This window comes from Branchiostoma floridae, chromosome 11 (assembly GCF_000003815.2).
Source record: "Branchiostoma floridae strain S238N-H82 chromosome 11, Bfl_VNyyK, whole genome shotgun sequence".
NCBI lineage: Eukaryota > Metazoa > Chordata > Leptocardii > Amphioxiformes > Branchiostomatidae > Branchiostoma > Branchiostoma floridae.
In genome coordinates, this window is record NC_049989.1 from 3,497,800 (window position 1) to 3,519,706 (window position 21,907).

General features: G+C 40.2%; 1 protein-coding gene and 1 long non-coding RNA gene across 2 annotated transcripts in view; both read left to right on the forward strand.

Moving 5' to 3' along the window:
- Positions 1–34: 34 nt before the first annotated feature.
- Positions 35–21,907, forward strand: part of LOC118425680 (serine/threonine-protein kinase ULK1-like) — a gene marked incomplete in the record, with an annotated part of 22,569 nt that continues 696 nt past the window's right edge. Inside the window, 25 exon segments of the mRNA XM_035834712.1 lie at positions 35–670; positions 855–947; positions 1,078–1,119; positions 6,165–6,197; positions 6,771–6,807; positions 7,059–7,109; positions 8,716–8,835; positions 9,533–9,606; positions 10,708–10,868; positions 11,423–11,505; positions 11,761–11,808; positions 14,253–14,356; positions 14,823–14,988; positions 15,322–15,367; positions 15,776–15,850; positions 16,293–16,518; positions 16,808–16,853; positions 17,225–17,398; positions 17,744–18,016; positions 18,315–18,449; positions 19,024–19,190; positions 19,752–19,927; positions 20,345–20,485; positions 20,896–21,158; positions 21,536–21,907. Coding sequence (XP_035690605.1) covers positions 578–670; positions 855–947; positions 1,078–1,119; positions 6,165–6,197; positions 6,771–6,807; positions 7,059–7,109; positions 8,716–8,835; positions 9,533–9,606; positions 10,708–10,868; positions 11,423–11,505; positions 11,761–11,808; positions 14,253–14,356; positions 14,823–14,988; positions 15,322–15,367; positions 15,776–15,850; positions 16,293–16,518; positions 16,808–16,853; positions 17,225–17,398; positions 17,744–18,016; positions 18,315–18,449; positions 19,024–19,190; positions 19,752–19,927; positions 20,345–20,485; positions 20,896–21,158; positions 21,536–21,606 — 2,898 coding nt within the window.
- On the forward strand, positions 11,815–13,811 carry LOC118425750. The gene is made up of 2 exons (XR_004832318.1): positions 11,815–12,350; positions 12,808–13,811. It is a non-coding gene; the product is annotated as an uncharacterized LOC118425750 (long non-coding RNA).

Genomic DNA, 21,907 nt, shown 5'->3' on the forward strand with positions numbered 1-21,907 from the left:
TGCTTGCGTGTTGCGGCGCTGATGCCGTGACGTCACGTTGTAAACAACGGAAATACTCCTCCGCGTGACTGGGCCAACCCTTGGCATAAAAACAAAAATATTTACAACGGAAAGACGTGTGCGTCATCTTCGACGACAACAGTTTTTCAGACTTGACTTCGATCCTGATAGAAAAGGAGCGTTTCTCATAACGTGCGTCAATTGTAAAGTGGACGGGGACTGGGAAGAAAAATAGTGCTGCGTAGGAACCTCTGCAAAGCTGTGTTCAGGCCGTACCATAACAAACCGTTCGGTATTGCGAAAGGGTTCAGCTGTGGAAAATTTCTGTCTTGTTGTCCCCGAAAAATCGCAGAAACATGTCCTAGCCGGGTGGTTCTGGATCTCTGGTGAACTCCAAACATGTGTTGGATGTCGTCCTGTGGGGAACTTCTCCAAGTAAGCGAGAATCGCGAGCTGGGATTTTGGCGGAACGCAGCAGTAGCAGGCCGGGACTCGTCCGAAGGGAGGCCATTGTCATTTGGTTTGTGTAGGTTCGGATCGGAACACTAAGCAGACACGAATTCTGTCTGATACAGCCATGGCAGAATCTGTAGGCGAGTTCGAATACTACAAGAAGGATCTGATCGGCCATGGAGCCTTTGCAATCGTCTTCAAAGGGCGCCGGAAAAAGGTAAGACTTCCTTTATATTTCGAGGTACCGGTTTCCTATTTCGTCATCCTGGGCCAATGTCCCACCAAAACAAAGATCGTTCCTATGCCCCAGATGACATCATTTTTTCCAACAAGAAAACGTTGGCGTGTCTGATTTGATTTGTTGTATCTCTGATGACATCACGTTTTCTTTTCAACATCAGCGACCGGAGTCCCCTGTGGCAATTAAGTGCATCAGCAAGAAAAATTTAAGCAAGAGCCACGCACTGCTGGGGAAAGAGATAAAGATCCTGAAGGTGAGCAAGCATACAGATTAGCAAAATAATTTCTTGTTTTGCGTATCTTCATTTTGATATTTCTGATACGAAGTTTTACTCATGTTTTGATAGATTTATGAAGTAAAAAAAATAATTTCTGTTATCACAGGAGCTGCAGCATGAACATATCGTCTCTCTGCTTGACTGTGTGGTAAGTGAAATCAATCTATTGTCTATTGATTAATTGCAATAAAGGAATATTATAAGAGCTGCCCTGAAAGTGATGAAAGAAGGCAGTAGCAGCTTTAAGAATTGCAGCATATCTATGTAAGCAGTCACTTTTTTGCAGATGAGCTAATGTATATGCTCATATTAGTCATAAATAAGAGATGGTAAGTTTCTTTGTGGGGAGTTTCCCTTTGTCTGGGACAGGTGTTTCGACAGGTGTGCATCCATTATTGGCTTCAGTAGATTTTCCTTTGTCCAGTAGCAATGACTTATGACCATATGGATTTGAAACTAAAGTTGTTCACACATAGCTTATGATATGTTACCTATATAGTACTCTTTTCCCATTAATGTCAAACCAGTGATTCTGTGACATTGCAAAATTGCTATGTAAATTGAGTGGCCTTTTATATGGGCCATCAAGTTTGTTTACACTCAACAATTTAGATAGCTAATTTTTCACGGCCTTAATTAGAATCTGCAAAGCTACATTCGATGGGGCAACATTGCCCCCTGCAACAACCTCCGACCAGCTGTTTAGTTTAAAACACTCGCGGTAACCTAAGCACGATAGATCGGGTTACAGCGTGTGATACAACCCTGAGAAAGCAAGGCTCTTTGTTCCAACGTGTACCTATTATTAGGTGCACGACTCTTTCACGTGCTCGCTTGGTTATGTTTGCACCTGAGATTTGATTGGCTAAAATTGCTAGGGTGATTTGCATTTTAGGGCAAAGTCAATGTTGACTGGTATTTGTAAGAACAATGTTGCTCATGTTCGATAGTTTTCAAGTTTTCAAACTGTTGAGTTACATACCCTGAACTCACTCAGTTGTTGCAACATGCAGCAGTCAGCAAAATATTGAATAACTTTGCTTTGAAATAATTTGTCTGTAGATGTGCAAAGAGTAGGTGCCACTGGTTTAATAGATGCACCTGTCCATTCCTCACAGTTGATGCCTCAAACGTACCAGAAATATCTGCCATCTGTTTTGTAGCGTCCATATCTGCAAACAGACCCTCTAGATGAATTTAGGTCACCTGACAAGTGACCCAGTTTTGGGAGCTTCTTCGCATGTTCTGCATGTGCCTGATATATGGAGGCCTCTATAGGGTATACCATGTTATCCCTGTACAATGTACATTCTCTACCAGATTCTGTGGGGTTTTATTCCCGAGTTCTTCCCTCTTGTACACCTGGATACCTGTAACTTAAATGTGTTGGTGCCGCAGAGCTCATATGTTGTTTTGACTGTTCAGAAATTATGTGATGAGGATAATCAAATTCCTTGTCATTAAAAATTAAGACTGTAACTGGACTTATAGAGCATAGATTAAGCACCCCCTAATATTATATATTAGTGCATTTTTAAAATAAATTCAAGACTCTATTTCATCACTGCCACCTTTCTTATAAATTATTTTTGAAAAGCCCTTTGGAATGCCAAGAACTAAAGCCTAGAATGTTTGTGGTCTTTTCTCTGTTGACATGAAGAGAAGAATGTCCATTTAAGTCCAGCTGACTCGAGCGTTTCTTTTCTTTTGTTCAGTTACTGATTAACCTTAAAGTGCATTTAGTTCCCCATTATTTAAACCGCAGCTACGCGTTTTTTGAATTTTTGCTTTCAGAAAATGCTGTGCCCACTTAACTGTTAAGGCTTGGTGATTCAAATATATGGATTGTATGTCGGTAGTAGGGCAATTTAAGCAATATCTCAATTGGTACAGCCTATAGGATACTAGTAAGTGTATTACTTAACGGGTTAACGTAAGTCAGATGATGTAAGAGACTAAAACTGGATGACCTTTTACCTAGTAAATGCAAATCTTTTCAACCTCCTTTAGTCCTTCACATCCTTGGTATGACATAGTCATGTGATCAGACTAATTCAGTTAGATGGATCAGAACAAAATTTAGTACTTTCCGTTTTTTTTCTTCTGAAACTGGGCCAGGGCCTCCACACATGTACGTGCGAAATTCATGTTGCCATAGTTCACAAATCAGATGCATTCGACATAACCCCATTTACAACCAAGCTTCTGCACCAATACTGTTCCGAAGTAACGATTAGAATTTAGAACTGTTATAATCTTAAGCTATGCCAATGAAACAGTCTTCTGCCGGAGTCCTGGCTCCCAGGATTCGAACATAGCATTAGAGTTGCCATGAATGTCGTTCACCAGTACTTGATAAGCATGTAAATCCCGATTGCACCCCACCCCTATCCTTAAGTCACTCCCTGACCCTCACAGTTTGTTTTTACATTCAGGAGATAACATTTTGAGGGCTGTCACTTGGAACAGACTGGGTCTATGCTATTGGGACCCTCAGGAGGCCCCTTAAAATATCATCATTATCATGAGGCAAAAGGCTAGCTACAGCAGTTTCTAGATTTTTATATCATCCAAGCTCAGTGTAGTCAGATGAGATTTTCAGCTCACATATTTGCCTGGCTTTATCGTCATCGAACTTTATCCTTTCATGTCCAAGGTTTTATTTTATTGCAAATCCCTGAACCCCTAAATTATTCAGCGTATGTTACATGTCCATTAACGTCAGTGCTGCATGCTCCAGGTAAATCAAAACTAATTGCAGGTAAAGGTTGGATATGATCGATGGTTAACGCTGGTATTAAAATTGTGTGCTAGATCTTTTTGTGTTATTACATTCAGTGCTTCATGTTTGTTACTGTATACTATCTGAAAAATTGATTTTGTACAATATGTCATGTATTTGAAAATAGCTGGAACATTATTTGAAGCAAAAGATAATAACAGATCAAGCTTTGATATCACTGCTGGGAATGAAAGATGGAGAAATTTTGTATGTTCTCCAGCTCCACTATCATTATCAGGGAGGCCTTCACAAGGGGGGATATCCCCGAAGTAGTCTGCAGGCATAGCTTGTAAATCATCATCATCATTATAAATAACAAGCCAAAAGTATCTGGCTTAACCATCTTTTGGCCTTTTGAAAAAGAAAAAAGGAAAGAGGGTGAAGAGGAACGTTCATTGTACTAAGTATTTCTGTGTGAATGACTGCTTTCCCTTTCAGGCTGCAAAACTGTTTTTGAGAGTAAACAGTGTTGTATAACAGCTTATACCTGCATGCCTGGCAGCAAGGCTAAATTTAGTTGTTAAGAACTGAACCTTGTGTGTGAGGTATTTGGCCTTGGCCAGCATCAGGAGAACAGCCCTCAATATTGTCCTTGAAATGTAGAAGGTCAATCCTGGGCCAGGAGCCTGTTTTGTTGACATCTTTAATGACCTTTGACCTCCTGTCAACCAGTCTTGCGTAACTCCCCAAGGAACACTCTTTAAACTACTTTTAGTATTCTGAACAGGTGGTTGATAAGATGTGAATGATAAAAGTGCTTGTCAGTTGTCACAGAACTAGTAGTTTGAAAATGGCTAAGAAGTAAGATCAGGTTTACGTAGCAGAAACTATATGTAATACTATGTGCTATTGTTAACCCCTGGAAATGCTTGGCACTTTGTCAATAGCAGTCTTTGTTTATGTATGGACATGTTGGTTTCTTGTTGAGTGTTACTTGGGGTCAGGTCATGTAGTTCTGTTTATTGATGAAAAGAGTTGTTTTCCTGTGATGAAGGAGAATAGACATGTTATGATTAATTTATTGTGAATGCAATGTTTTGGAAATGTCAGTTTCAAAATATTACCTTAGGGGAAGGCATGTTATGTGAAGTGACTTGCTAATTGAATATCATGGCTTTTGGCCACAAAGGTGTCATGTTTCAAAACGTCAGGTATTTCAAAAGCCATGTTGCTCAACTTGAACTTGGTTTTTGTTGTGCAATCAAACTTTTGCAGAAGACTTCAAGTCGGTTTGGCATGCCTTCTCGTATGCAGTTGATAGTTGTTGTCTGTCACTCTAACATATAATTGACCAATTAATTGGCATAAGGGCATTTCACCTGGGGATTCAGTACTTTTCCTTAATTAACGTTTTCTGAAGTTGTACACTTCGCCATGCTCACAAGACCAAAGGCAGTTAAGATAATTCAGAATCATAGTTTTAATGACTCTTATAGAGGATGTCAAAAGATGAAAAAAGTACTACACTGTATTAGAAAATGTTCTTGTTGTTTTATCCATAGCAAACCTGTTTTATAGATAACAAAAATTATTTACATCCTTATGGCTGATCTACTGATCAGTCACACTTGGATGGGAAAAAGAAACCCAATGAGCCCCTAGACACTGCAGCAAGAGATTATGCCAGTCAGGCTTGCCAAGTTCTTTTTTCTCCCAGCCTAGAATGGATCTTAATCCAATAATTGATCTGTTTAGGCCAGTAATATATACTTGTGACAGTGGAACATTTTTGCTTACTGGTTATGCCCATAGAGATTACTGGCTTATGTTATGTAAGGTGTGCTAAAAATAAGTCACATTTTGCACAGTTGCTATGGGTAAATGCAGTGGATTTATTTCTGCATTGACCTCCCCACCGCTAATTCACGATTCCTCCAGTTTTATTTACAAAAGCAATTCTTTTAAAAAGTAATTATTACTAAGTACTGCACCACAAAATTCTTTAACATTGTGAAACCACATTTTACAGCATCAAGTCCTTACAGAAATAATTTACATAAGTCCATAGAGGATGACTCATACAAAAAATTGAAAAGAAGACTTGGTAAAAAATACACAGTCTGTTAATTGACAGTTGTTTACATGTTAGTATTACAAAATATGCCGTGCTACTGCTACCTGTTAACCTAGAAATGATATATTTTTGTATTAACAACACTTTTCTGCAAATGAATTTGTACAGTAGTCATTAAAGTTCAAGTTCATGGCCATGTAGCTGGCATTGCCTCATCGTATGATGACTCATTTATGACAACACCTACACTGTCATGGTTATGAATAATTAAGGACTTACTCACCTAGTACCAGGTAGTCCCATTGCCATATATAGTAGTCCCATACCTGAAAATGTGATGTTTCCTTATATGAAGATCAATGTGATCACGAAATGACCCTTTTTTCTCTTCCCACAGGAAACCCATACAAATGTCTACCTGGTCATGGAGGTATGTATCAGTTATTTGAAAATAAATAAAGCACAATACTGCTGCAACTGTAGCAGAAAAAAGTGTTGTTGTTCGCCCTTGGTTTATAGAGGCATAGCATAATTAAATCTTGCTTATAGCAGCCCGCCCAACATCCATTTGCGTTATACAGACTAATAGTTGCAATGACAATGAATATCTCACAAATGACAATCCAAGTTAATGGAATTTATTTAGAGTTTCCTGTGAATTAGTAGCCTTTTCCATTGACCCAATGACATCAATGTCATGTCTGATACTTCCTGTCACTTCACAAGTCTGACATTTGTGCTGACACCATCTTCCTACTCACTACTTGCCAATCTACTGACAGTATATTCAAACAACTACAGACATACAAGAACATACAGACACACTTAAGCATCCATACACTGTGGCTGCAATCAGCGATCATGGTGTTTGCCAAGAATGTGACTGAAACAAGAGAACAGTAACCTTGGAAGTGTTTGTTGACAAGTTCAAGGTAGTGACAATAAATTCCACACTATTGACAGTTTTAACCTTGACCTTAAATGCTTTCTCCTTACCCTACAGTACTGCAATGGTGGAGACTTGGCAGACTATTTGCAGGGTAGGTCCAAAAATACTTTGCTGTCTCAGTGGTATTATTTAGATTTTATCTACATTATGGTAGCTGCTGCAAACTATGGAGGGACGTAAATCTTGTCATCTATTTGGAAACTTCTCTTGTCTTATGATGCAGAGGCAAAATACTATTTTAATCTTGTGTTTTCTGATAATATTTACGAATTTGAGATGATTGGAGCTGCGTACAAGTTTGCTTTACTGTGTTTGATATTGAGTTGTGTTTTCTCCCAACAGCAAAAGGCACTCTTAGTGAAGATACCATCAGGCTATTCTTCAAACAGATAGGTAAGGAGTGATAATGTAGTACCACGTCATACTTTGGATTGTTTTTCAAATATGACCATGCATTCCTGCAGACTTTGAGTCTTATAATCTGTTGGCTCAACTCAAGATGGTTTTGAGCACAGATTTGTCATTTTACCAGAAAGTGATGCCAACAAAATGATGATCGGTTTCCAAGAAAGTGCTGTAAAATGCTCTGCCGTGGGTGCTAGATTTGTGGACAATTTAGACGTAGCAAAGTACGTTTTCCCAGAAGAGCTGGCATGAATCAGTTCCATGATAATACATTGGCTATTGGTGATTTTGCAGTGACTCACAACAAAACTGTGAAAGTTGACAAGATGCCACGGTGGACAGACAGCTCATTCATTATTAGATTAGACCATGCTGATTCAGTATTGACTTTATTATGTGCCCATTTCTAATAGCTATGTATTGAATGAGGCTATAGATTTGCAAAAGTTGTTTTTCTCTGCTTGTACCCATTTTGTCCCTCCCGATACCTGACTATTTGAGACACAGAATTTTAGCTCAGTCGACATTGCAAAGCAGTGATAATTAAGCTCTTAGACTTATTTTTTCAGCCCCAATGCTCTCTCCACAAGAACACCTATCTTGTCCCCCCATTTGTCTGCCTTGTCATAATTGAACATGCAGCTAGAATGTCAAGTAGGCCCTTAATACTCACCCAGCAGCCAGGCGCCCTCTCCAAAGGCTAACGCGCCCACTAAATACTCTGGAGTAATGTTTTACTGTGCAATTAGCCGATCTGTCTGGCGTGACATATTCTTTACAATCAGCGGATCAACGTACATATTAATTACACGGTACAGAGCATGATGGAATACTGTAAAAAGGGGAAATGTTCATGAGGATTTAATTTTACAGCAGGGAAAAAAAGTGGTCTAACCATTTGTAGTTGAAACTGCCAGCAGGTTTTACTGTTTTACTGTAAAAGGGGAAAAGTGTGTGGTGGAGGAGTCACCTTGAAAAACATGATCATAAAACCACCACAGACATTTCCATTTTTACAGTATGCAGGGTATAAAACATTGGGACAGGCAGAAAATTTTTATACAAAGGTTAGAAAACCACAGAGGGAGACATTGCTACAGCCAGGACTGCTTAACTAGACCACTGAAGGGACCAGTAAAATCTGGTCTATGTGAATAGGTGGTCGCTATAGACAGGATTCTTAATTATGCTATTGGGAAAAATATCTAAAGGACCACCAAGAAGTGGTCACATTGGCCAGGAGATCCTTATGCTAGAGGTAGTGACTTGTAGAGATTTCACTGTATTTAGAACTACTCAGTAAGTGTGATTGTCTAGAATACACTTATTATAGGGTCTCAATTTATGGACAAAGGCATTCAAATTCAATTCAATCTCTACAACTAGATATAAAAGAGATTTACTTCCAGATGTTTTGATTGACATGCATCACTCTGGCAAAACAATTCAATACATGTATAGCTAACTAGAAAAGATGGTGAAATTGTATTTAAATATTGTTTACCTGGATGTCTAACCTTCATAAACGTATGGATAAAAGCAATATCCTGTTATGTAGTTACATGTAGTTACATTGTTGATTTGTTGTCTCCAGCCTCTGCTATGAAGGCTCTCCATGCCAAAGGTATCATCCATCGTGACCTCAAGCCTCAGAACCTGCTTCTGTCTCACACCAGACCCAACCCTGCACCTCAAGACATCAGGATCAAGATTGGTCAGTCATCTTACTTTACTTATCTACTATTTCATTTATGAAGATCCTCCAGTACAGGTATGGGGGAACTGGTGTTTCTTGTTAGAAGACACCTTTACAAGGCCGCCACACCGTTTTACGTATTCAATATTAGTATGGAGAATTATGTCAATAATTCTACTACCTCATCGTCTACTGCCTACTATTTGGTCTCGTGCAGCACTTTCAATTACTGTGCAAACTCGTGTGTTATATTTAAAGGCAGTTTCTTGGCTATGCAAAACAGTCAACTAGAATATAGTTACTGTCCTTAGTGCTGAAATGTGATCCAACCCTACCACCCCTGCTACAGTAATGGTTGTGTCCTTGCTGCTGCATTATGATTACATGTACATGATTATCAGCCTGAAAAATCAGTCTGAGGCTTTGAATGAAGGAAAAAATCATGTTTTAGAGATTGAGGCATTTTTGTAATGTTTTATTACACGATTAACACACAGTGATGATTGTTACGTAAAATTCTTTGATGATAGCCCGTTAGCACTTTTATGACTTCTCTAATAAACAGGTCAAAATGCATATTTACCTCTGTACCATTTACTACCTGAAATCTTGTCTTTCTCTACTGAAAAACGGTGATTTATTGAAAGTACGGAGTATTAACCTATTTTTGTGCTCAGTGTTAGATTAATATCTTTTCTTTTCCAACTGTCCACAGCTGATTTTGGGTTTGCCAGATACCTACAGAGTAACATGATGGCAGCAACGCTGTGTGGCTCGCCCATGTACATGGTAGGTAATAGGTTAGAGTGGTTAATATAAAATTATGGTTAGAGTAGAAATAGTGCCTACCAATCTCACAATTCCTTCCTTTTGATTCCATTAAGTTAACAAAATGGCCAAAGTCTACGTACCCTATCACCACGTAGAGAACCACTTAGTTAGTGGCACATACATAAAGGCCTTGGGTATTTGATCCTGGATTAAATACAAAATGTAGAAGCTTCTTTTAGATACTTCTGTTATGTCACGAAAATGCCAAAAGTCTACGTGTCATATCACCATGTAGAGAGCCACTTAAGAAGTAAGACATAGGCTTTGGGTATTTGATCCTAAATGGAAATACAAAATGTAGAAGCATTGATTCTTCTCTTATGTCACGAAAACGTGCGTGGTGTACGTGCCATATCACAATGCACATAACCACTTATGTAAGCCAACGAAGTAGATCTAGCACTGCTTGGTAAGTGGTACTCTACAATGGCATGTAGAATTTGAGGCCTTTAATAGAAATAAATTGACGGGAGCGATATTGTTTAGGCACTGCTTCTATTAAACTTGATCAAAGGGCTGACAAATGTGTAATTAGCCAAAAATAAGAGCAAATTGTGACAATGCAGTTGGAAATTGGAGGACAAAATAGGCATCATAAGGATGTTAGAAAGAAATTGCAGTAAAGATTTTATAGGAGAACAAAATGACATCCTCTCTCAAAATATACTTAGAAATGCAAAATAAAACAAATTTTATTTGACAGACAGTGACTGACATGTAGTCACTCTCATTATACACACCGCTTTCCTATCGTTGGTCAAAATGGTAATTGTGATGGAGATTGTGTCTATCAAAGCAACAGTATCCAGTGCATCAACATTGCCTCATCCCATCAGAGCCTCAGATGGAAGCTATACAGGCTTTTCATTGACGTCATACTAATTATAATTTGAATCCTCGGACGACCATTTTGGCGGGTAATTAAATTAAGCAGTAGCATCTTTGCCTGGATAACAGACGTACGTACTGTAATCCAACATGGCACAGATGACATCACATAGAAAGCCTATATACCAGTGATGGTAAACTGCATGACGATTGTGACATGTCTCTCCTCAGGCCCCAGAGGTGATCACGTCCCAGCACTACGATGCCAAGGCAGACCTGTGGAGTATCGGCACCATCATGTTCCAGTGTCTCACAGGCAAGGCTCCCTTCCAGGCCTCCAGTCCACAGGGACTCAAACACTTCTACGAGAGAAACAAAGTCCTCATTCCAAAGTAAGTACTGTTAAGTGTTCTCTGTCTTACCTTAAACCAGTATCAGGCTGTTGACAACCCTTGATTGAATTTGGTGATCCCCAGAAAGTTACCAAAGGTTAAAATCGCCAGGGAATCTGGCATATTTTTTGCTACCCTGTTGCTCCAGATTGTAAATTGTATAGTAATAGCAAGGACTGAAAAATGTTTTTTTTTTGCTGGCAGACTCATTAGGTGAGGTATTTCCTGCTTTGTGACATCAGCTTAACTGAACTACTGCAGTTTCAACAGCCAACTTAAAACAATTCGGATGCCTTCTTTCCCCTTTACCAACAAAACTAAGCAGCCATTATCAGATTACTAGTTCAGCATAGATAAACAGAACTTAAATAGAAGTTTCTGAAGTAACATGTAATATCATTCCTAGCTGTATGTCCTTTCTGTTTCATACTGAAGAATAATCTATGTATCTTTCATACATCATGAAATGTAATAGATAAGAACTTCAATATATGTTTACTATTACTACTTTGTCATATTGACCTGACCAACTGTGATGCCTTGTTTTCCATCAGCTTACCTGCTTGCACTTCCTCTGCCCTTCGAGATCTTCTCACCAAACTGTTGAAAAGGAACCACAAAGAGAGAATGGACTACGGTACGAGTACTCTAAACTAAATAGCATGATGATGTGTACATAAATGTGAACCGTGAAGCTCTTGTCACCCATCTGACAAACTCTGCCTGTATTGATTGACAAAAGGTTTCTTGTATTTAACAGGGATCGCAGACTTGCAAACATTGGTCAATCCCAAAATATTAAGTGATGATCAAGAGATGTTTCCTTTACTTATGAAAATTTCCATTGATGGAATAAGAATTGTTGTAATCTTCCTTGTTCTTTTTGTTACAGAGGAATTCTTCATCCATCCCTTTATCTGTGGCAGTCCTACCAAGCCCAGTAAGTTGTACATGTATGGTATTATTCACCCTGTCAATTAAGTTTGCATGCAAGACAATAGCCCAGACAAGAAAGCTGGTATGAAATTTGGAGATGAAACTAGGCATGTCAAACCTACCCCCTTCCCGCATTAGAACGAAGCGGCCCGCGGGGCCGTAAATGTTTTTAAAATAATCTTAAAAATCAACCGCTTGAATAATGCCAATCAAAATCGTTGTCTATAATCTATGGAATGTTGACTACGATACTATCTGATTTTTAGTTGACAATATCCATATAATAAGGAGCTAAAAATCATAAAAGTTGGAGATACAGCCGGAAAAATGCCCCGTTTTGACGCCGCGCACGCGGCACGCTATTTCGAAGGCCGCCCGGCGGAGATGCAATTTTCAACTCAAAAGCCACAAGCCGCCGTGCATCGGAGAACTCTGGGAATGATTCCAGGTGAAAGGGCAGAGATGAAGGTTCACTCCAGTGGTTGCACAATTTTGCTACGTCATTCCTGGCGGAAGTTATGGGCCAGAGTAGGGAAACCTCCGAAAGTAAGTGGATATTTTTGCCATTTTTCTTGAATTTAGCAATTTTGTTCATACACAGTGACAAATATAGATATATTGCGATCATCATGGTGTAGTTTCTGTTTCTATTTACGCGAGTTTGGCTTGTGGCTTTAGCGATGCGATTTGAGAGTTTTTTTAGGCAGCCCGCGAACGGCCGTGGAGGGGGAGGGGGGCGTGACATCACGGACGTCCGCGGACATTGTCTGCGCTATAAATTCAACATATTATCATAAATTCTGCGCTATTTGACCGCAGAACGGCAATATATTTTATGTATTGTGTAGAATACCTTTCATAACCGATGATGTGGCATATTTTGTAACAAAAAAACGTTTCACTATCGTAAATAATATGTTGCGTGCAGACACGTTATCGCCATGCTCAATCGGAATTTGTCAGTTGCATGGTATTAATTTCGAGATCATTTTTAATTTTCTAGTTGACACAAAAGGGACATATCCTGGGCAGATCAGCGGAAACAGCAAAATAGAGACTTGTCAAAACTGTTCACCAGAGACAAGGCTGCAGACACCGAGACAACAGATCAAGTTTTGACACGTCATGTTTGGAGTTGCAATAATTGGTGACGAACATTGAAAGTTATTTGATCTTATTGTTTTGATTTTTAAAGAAGAAAAGCTAAGTTAAGAGAAACTGAATAGAAAAGCAACCTACTAATAATAATCAGAAAGTTACTTGAACTAAACAGTTATTTTTTAGAATGGGTAAAACATGTATGCATACTAATTAGCACTTACTATTACTAATGTCATTAATTACGATGTTAATTAGGACAACTGCTAATTAAGCATTTGATTGTTAAAAGTTCTTTAAAGTAACATGCAATTTACATCTGTACAACCCATTTAAGTATGCCTACAACATAAATGTGATTAAAAGCCAATGTGTGGATAGTTTTCACCATATATGTATCATTAGCATATTGCTAATTAGCATAAATTCTTAATTATTTATTGATTTTCCTAAAAGTGTGGATACATTCCTGTACTTACGTGAACATGCAATATAGGTTAGCACTGTCTAGTTTTATTTCAGGGAATATGTAATTCAAATATGGGCAAGTGATACAATTACATGTGTTGTTGGAAGTACTTTAGGGTAATAACCCTCATTTGCATATTTTGTAATTAATGAAAACTACAAAAATACTTCATTTTTTAATGATTAGTCTTACTTTGAATTAGAAACGTGAAGTTCTTTCTTAAGCTTGTAGCATGTTTAAGAAATACAGATTAATTGAATGGTACTATTGTGGATGAGTAGATTAATTAGGGTTAATTAGGATTAATTAATACAAAGTAATGATGATATGTCGAGAAAACAATATTATAGTCTGTCCAGTAATATTATCTTCATGTGCTGAAAATTTGAAGAACATTTGTTAAAGCGTTTGGAAGATACATTAAAAAGTGTGTAAATAACTGTGCTTGTGGTCATTTTCGGTGCCATGTCGAGGTCAACTGTTCCCATAGGGCTAATAGATAAGCCTCTTCTAATAAAAACGTCCAACTTTTCAACTTTGAAAAATTCTAGAAAATTTCAACATTGTCGGATTTCAACACAATAAAAAGCATTGTAATCAGAAGAATCTGATCTGTAATTTGAAAGCAGTTTCAGCAACTTTAACCTTAACCAAAATTTTGGTGTGACATGCCTAATGAAACAATCAGAAATCATCCTCAGCATCCCTGGCCATCTGGAAATGATTTTCAATTTATTGACAGAGACCCTCAGAAGAATGATGCAGTAGCAGTGTTGTGTGTTTGTTGTTCCAGAATCCTTCACTATCTAGAAATGATATTCAGTTCATGATGTATTTCGAGTAAGTATGATGAAATAACGGTGTTGTGTTTGTTATTGCAGCGTCACCTGTACCGGTCCCCCTGCGTCACACCTCCTCCTCCAGCTCACCCAGCAGCAAGTCCTCCGCCTCGCCTGCCCCCCTCCCCTTGGGCAGCTCCCCTCTGGTAAGCTTCTATCATTTTACAGGGAAGTATCTAATAAGTCCCCAACTGGTGCAATGGCCAAGTGAATAGAGTGTTCACCTTGCATTGGGTAGGTCGTGAGTTCGATCCCGGCCAAGTCAATGTACCAAAGACTTTGAAAATGGTACGTGCTGCTTTCTCTGCTTAGCACTCAGCACAAACCCGGATTGAGGTGTTCAGAGTTTGTTTTTCCCTACTAGTACTATGATAGTAGAAAGGAATTTGTTGCCGGCATCTTCACAAGATAGCTTTATACAGCTAGATGTGCAAAGGTAAGGTGTGACAGGTCGTTCATTATCTATCCTCACCTGAAAATGGAGTCGGTACTAAAAAAAAATTTGGTATGATTTAGAATGACAAAAACTTATTACTTTCTCCATCAAAATGGATGTTGTTACAATCGTATCGACATTGAGACAAGCATTGATTTCCTGTGTGCTGTTCCCAGACTGCCGCAGCCAACCTCAGACCGCGGGAGACCCCTGACCTGCTGAGCTCGCCCCAGGAGCCGCCCAGCTTCCTGGACGTGTCACGAGACACACAGAGCAGCAAGTCCTCGTCTGACCAGGAGGACTTCGTCATGGTGCCCACCAACCTGCCCTCGGACATATCAGGTACATATTAATGTATAACGTTCAAGCACAACACTTCCATATGAAAACTGTACAGAGAGAAGCAAGTTAAAAGGATAGTTTTCTAGAAATGGCTGAAACTGATATCATATTTTAAGCAATGAAATTTAGATTTGATTTCATACCATATGTTTGATATAGATGTTTACCCTTTAGATATCTGCCCATGAAAGCATACAGGTCATTCGACACAAGATGATAACTGTGACAAAGTAAAATTACTTACCAGTCCTGTCCTTGGTGCTTAACACTATCCACTCACAGTCTGTGAAATATTACCGACATGAAGTCTAACAGTTTTGTTTGTTTTTCCAGCTGAAGGTCACTTGTCACGACCAAGAGGACTGGAGAGTGCCTACAGGTAGGAACCACCATGATGGCAAAGTTAAATACGTAACCTGCAGTTTTTGTTTTCTTGTCACAGAAAAAAGTTGTTGAGAAGATTTTTTCACAGTGTTCAAATGGCTACTAATCTAAAATTGATCTTTTGCAATCATTTTTTTCTGCTTGAGAAAGTTTTCAACATTTTTACCACTTTTGTATTCTAAGCTTTCTTATCTTCATTTTCCCCCTCCTTTTCTCTAATGATTGGTTGAGGATGATGCTCTCTTGGCAGCAGTCTAGGCTTTCTGAGTGTCGTCATATTTTTGTTCATAGGTACAGCTTGTATTCTTATTTACTACCTGCTCATTTTTTTTGTGATGTTTACTAAAAAGAATGAATCACCAAAGAGACATTAATAATCGTTTCCCCTGCTGTTTTCCCCCAGTGCGTCTCCTCCCCGTGTGTCTGCCACGCCCCCCAGCAGAGCTCAGGCTCCCGTCGCCATGAGAACAGACTCCAGGTGAGAACATGACTTCTACACATCACTGTCTGATGCAGACATGCATGTTTTTATGGTCAACTACAAATACAATGATCCAGTTGTCTTGTCATGTATATCCATTATGGGTTAGACCTACTATATACTTATTATTAGATGCATTTACTTTTGTGGTCGTTTTGTTTCATGGTAGGAGAAAGAAGAAGTTTTTTTGTGGTGCTTTAAATTCTGTAGCACAGTAGTCATGTGGGAGACATATGTGTGGTATCATGAATTCCTGGTGGAGAGGTCACAGTGAAAACAGCAAAAATGTAACCACTGTGATAGTCTCAAGATTTACAATATTTGCATATTAACACTACAGTCCCTTTGTTGTATTTGATGCTAGTAGATTTCATAAGTTCTAAGGGCCAAACAACTACAAATCAAGGACAAACACTGACTTTATTTTCATCAAATTTAGACCATCCAGCTTGCCCGTTCACAACCCTGTCCACCCCCCTACCGGCAGTATGGCAGAGCCCGTTCCTGTACCTTCACAACTGGAGGCGTACCATGTGATCCAGCAGCGTAGGGGATCCCTGTCTCCCAACACCCCTCCCTCCCCCGCCAGAAGAGGATGTGGTACGAGCCCAGGTGTTCATTACTCCAGTCCAAAGTTAGCAGCACCTGCTGTGCACAGGGACAAGGTAAAACACTGGAATTTTATTGCAGTTGTATTGTCTATGATCTCTTAAGATTGTCATGGGAATCAATCAGCTGAAAGGTTTTCCAACATACACTCAAGATTGACGAATGAATACATCTAAATTAGTGAAGGACACAGCGTCTTAAAACTTGATTTTATATGTGACAAAAGATTCCTTTGGAACTCATGTGAGAATGCAGGAAAATTATTGAATGTAGCTTGTTTTAGTTTTAGAAGACAGATTGAATGGTGAGCTTGTATTAATAAGATGTATATTACTCTTCTTACAGGGAAACAGAGTTCTTCCATACCAACCACGGTCCCTCTCACCTCAAAGTAAGCTTCACAGCATACTTGCAATCATATGAAGCAAAACCAACGGAACATAACGGAAATATGCAATGTAGTTGTAAAATTGCTGAACGGAAATATGCAATGTAGTTGTAAAATTAAGGACCTAGTAGTAATGTACTGTAAAGCGGGAAAAGTTTGCAGGGATTTAATTTAGCCGAAGGGACACAATGGACTGTTACAGTGGTTTTACATTTTACATGTAGGGCTTAAATGCTAATGTGGAAATGTTTATGGTGGTTTTAAGTTTGTGGTGAAGAGGCCACTGTGAACATTTCCCTTTTACAATATCTTGGTTCTTCAAAGCACGAGAGTTTTCAGTCAGTAATGTTCAGGACTTGTTGTGTGTTGTACAGACCCTGAGAACCCAGCCCTCCCTACGGCAGGAATGAGACGGTCCAACAGCTCGCCCGCCTACCCCCAGCACTACCTGCAGAACACCCCACCCCAGGGGAGGTTCACCCCACCCTACTCGGGAACCCCACCCCTGGGGGCCATGGGGACGTCGCCTCGCAGACAGTCATATATGAGTAAGTCTTGCCACTTTGTACGTTTATTGATTTGCAGCTATTTGAGTGACACTGACAAAAGATACTGGATGGTTGTCTGAAACGTCTAACCATTTCCAAAATCATATCCAGTTGCTTGAGTAACTGCTTTTTGGCACGTCTTATTACCTGGATGTCTAACCTTTATCAACATATTTGATACCACGTTGTTACATTCATGTCTAGAGGATTGCATGATAGTACATGTGTATTTAACAATCCAATCTTTACACCATGTCTAGCATAATGTATTTTGTATGTTTTTGTTGCTACTCTGTAACTGTTCCAGATGTCATTGCTGAGTTCATTTCTCCCTTTTCTCCTCAGGCACAACACCCCCACAGCTTGGTACAGCCCTTCTCAACATGAACCCCACCACCCTCCCTACCATAGTGGGCTCTCCCACATCCAAGTTCCCTCTCACGACGGCGGACAGCCCAGCGGCAGCAGCCATGGTGGTTCAGACGACCCCGGTACAGTCCATGAGAGACGGCGCGGTCTTGTCACAGCTGCAGGGCTCCCGTGTGCGGGCAATCACGCCGTCGAGCATCGCAGAGTGGAGCAAATCTCCGCTGTTCAAGGCACAAGGAAGCCGGACAGGTAGGATGTTGTTTTTTGTCAGTTTGTGACTGTGACACGTGTCTGCCAAGCTGGTCTGTTACGCCAAAAGGTGGTTTTGCCGGCTATATCGATACAGATACAGAAGAAAGGAATTAAAATCTATACAGATCTTTTCATTTTTTTTTTATACTGAGGAATTCAACAGAAAGTCACAAAAATGTAATAACTTAATAGGTAGAAACAGGTTAAAGAATTTTCTCAAATGTTTAATTGTGTGTTTGTTAGTAACCACTGGTTTGAGGCATATACACCAATTTCATATCCCACCCTCCCACAGGTATGGGCAGAAGACAGCTGTCGTTTGGGAATGCCTCTAGTTTGCTGCGGGCAGCGTTTGGGAGTCCCAGCGGCAGTACGGGCGGGGCCTCATCATCCGGCAGCATGGAGGTGTCCATACCAATGAGGAGCCAAGGTAAAGGACATGGAACTCTTCTTTTACTGGTCCTCATAAAATGAATTTTATCTGGGAGTATGGAGGTGTCCATACCAGTCAGGAGCCAAGGTAAAGGACATGGAACTCTTCTTTTACTGGTCCTCATAAAATGATTTTCATGCGGCAGTATGGAGGTGTCCATACCAGTCAGGAGCCAAGGTAGAGAAAGTAATTGTGTTTTTTTTTTCCATAACATAGCCACAGATCTAAATGCAATTACTCAAAATCAGCTTTGGAGCTTGAGATAGTACTCCAGAACAGTGACTGGTTTATAGATGCAAATTGATCCTGCTTTTTAAGACGTAGTGTCTAGGGCATGTTTCGTCCTTTTGCCCCCCAACAGACGTCAAGTACCTGTCTTCACACCTGGATACAATGAGCAAAGTTGCGTTAAGTGCCTTTAAGATCTAGCCAAGAGTACCAGAAATAAAATTTGTGACTTCTCGATCTCATGTCTGTATGCCTAGTCTTTCGGTCATTCAATGCTACAGAAACCACAATATTATGCTATAATGGCTAACCGTTTTGTCTCTCTCTCCCTGCCTATCTCCAGGTGCTACAGGTGTGTCCCCTCCCACCTCCATGTCCCCGCCCAGTGGGGGTGCCATGATGCAGTTCAGGAGGCCGTCCACCCCCGGGGCCATCATGGCATCTTCCCCTGACATGGAGGGGCCCATCTCGTTTGTGGCACCTGAACTCCCAGAGGAAACTCTACTAGAGGTACTTATTGTTTATGCTAATTTCAACTACAATTTTAATGCTAGTGAAGCTTTATCTGCGAGATAACTATATCCGTTGCTTTCGAAATGGTATTAGGGGATATCAACTTAACATACATTGTCTTTAAATTGCAGTACTTTGTAAATGCTGCAGTTTGAAACCACTGCCCATCCGAAAATGCCCGTCTTTAAAAACAACAGATTTAGGTCACCCAACGGATAAACATAAAGTAAATTACTGCATGCTATTTTATGTTTCAGTCAGCTTGTCCAGCAGCTGTAGATAGATAGCTTTAAATGTGCAAAGATTAGGTGTGACAGGTCGTTCTGTGTAACAAAACTAGCTTCATCTGCACCAGACACCTACAAAGCTGGTGTGTTATGCTGAAGGGTGGTACAGCTCCTTTGGACAAACCTTCAATTCTTTACGTTGTCCAAGAAAGTGGATTGAAGATCAAGTTGTCATTTCCCTTCTCAGATATGTGTGTTTTGTCTTCTTTGTCTATTCTCGCCAAAGTTTAAGCTTTTCTGTAATAAGTGTTGTTTCCTCCCTGTCCACCAGCCTGCCCATAACGAGACCCTCCAGCGGATCCACTTTGCCCTGATCCTGGGAGAGTGCATCATGGAGGTGGCACAGTCCAAAGGTGCTCCCGGCGCCTCGCTAACCGAGTCACTGCAGGTCAAACAGAACGAGGACTTCCAGTCGGACCAGATCTGCTTCGTCAGCGAAGGAGTCCGGTGAGCATTCCTAACTCTTTTGAATTGTCACGTCTTGTTCTCCCAATAGGGATGTCCGTGTGGCTCAACTGATAGCAGCCTCACAGTTGATTTGTTGATTCCAATTAGTTGGTAACTGTTAGACCTTGGTTCAAATCATTGGAAGGGCATCTCGGTTGGATCTAAACCAGTCTTTCAGAATGGACGTCAAACGTGTAGGTCCCTTGTGTGTTAAGGTGCCTCTCACACATTAAAAGGGGAAGGGCTAGCAACCTTTAAACCCTTTAAACATATACCATGCTACAGAATCGGCAAGGAAACTAACCTATGTGCCACTAGGCACTACAAGGTGAACAGTAAATTCTTCCAACTTAGCTCTTGAAACTGTAATTATGATTTTACATCAGTAGTCATGAGCCTCTACTCTTCTGTCCTCAGGCGAGCAGAGCAGATTGTTCTGTACATGCGCGCCACCCAGCTGTTCTCTTCAGCACTGCAGCATGCCAGGGAGGAGGTCAGGGCCAGTCAACTCAAACCTTCTAAAGCTGTGAAGGAGAGAGTGGCCAAGCTTAATGACAGGTAACTGGAGCCATATAGAGAGATGAACCTTTAGCATGATAATTCATGATCACTGATATACTAAGTTTTTGCAGCAAATATAGGAAAGTTAAGTGGTATCAGACCCACACCACTCCTTTAAAGCTGATGTAAGAATCTCATGGAAGCAAAAAGCATTAAGCAAAGACTGATTGGTAAGATGGTCTGCAGCAAATAAGATGTGAATTGTGTGCTTACAAACATGTAAGTCAGTCAGTCAGTGTAAGACTATGTGTCTTGCAAGACAACAGTTATTCATCGACAAGCAACTGGACAAACCTAACCAGTTGCTTGAATAACTTGAATCACATTTCTTACTACTAGTACCTTGATGTCTAACCTTCATCGACATGTTTTTAGATATCTGAAGATGCCTTGTTCTTGCTCCACAGGTACAAGGAGTGTATTCGTGCATGTAAGACCCTCCACGAGCAGGGCGATGTGAAGATGGCGGAGATCAGCGCCAGCATGGCCAACATGACAGCCGACAAGCTGCTGTACAACCACGCGGTGGAGTGCTGTCAGGGTGCCGCGCTGGACGAGCTGTTCGGCAACCCGGGGGAGTGTGCCAGCCGCTACCGCACGGCGCTCATCCTCCTGCATGGGCTGGCACTCACTATAGAGGACGAGGAGGACAGGGGCATGTTGCTGAAATGTAAGTTGTGTTTGAATTGATCCTGGACCAGAAGGTTGTGGGCTTAAGTCCCAACCTTTGTGTTCTCAGTATCAGTATGCATGCTTTGCATAGCGTTTGCTGTTCTCAATCTCAATATGCATGCTATGCATACATACATGTAGTGTTTGCTGCACCATTCAAAATTTAATCTACGATGTATTTGCTATATATATGTTTTCATGCATAAAACAGAAATATATATTTGGTGTGATTTCCATGTAATTCGACTAATGTGATGTAATATAATACGATCCAGTATGATATACAATGTAGATCTAGGCTACTGGGATCAGCTTTTTAGCCAGTCTTGGACCGTCAGATTGTAGCTGTAACGTTTTGACACCTTGGTTTTTCAGATTCTGATGCAGTGGACAAGAGGTTGACATGCCTAGAGAAGGTCCACCAACCAGTACTTGTGTTTGATTAGGAACCTATCACTGGTATGGCCAGACATGTTACAGGTCTTCTGATTGGTTAGTGTTGATGACAACATCATTAATCAAAACTACCTTGCCACTTGAGTATGTTTCATGTTCTCGTTTAAAAGTTGAGAATGAAGACAACTGTTGTTACTCAGATATGTGGTAGAATGGTAGGTTACTTTAATTCCAAACATAGTGTTGTTATAGTAATGTATTTATTGGGCATTCATGTTATGAGGGGTCAATATAGGGGATGGGCAGTCTCACTATTAGTGTAGTGTTGATTTTTCCAGTGAGAAACTCAGT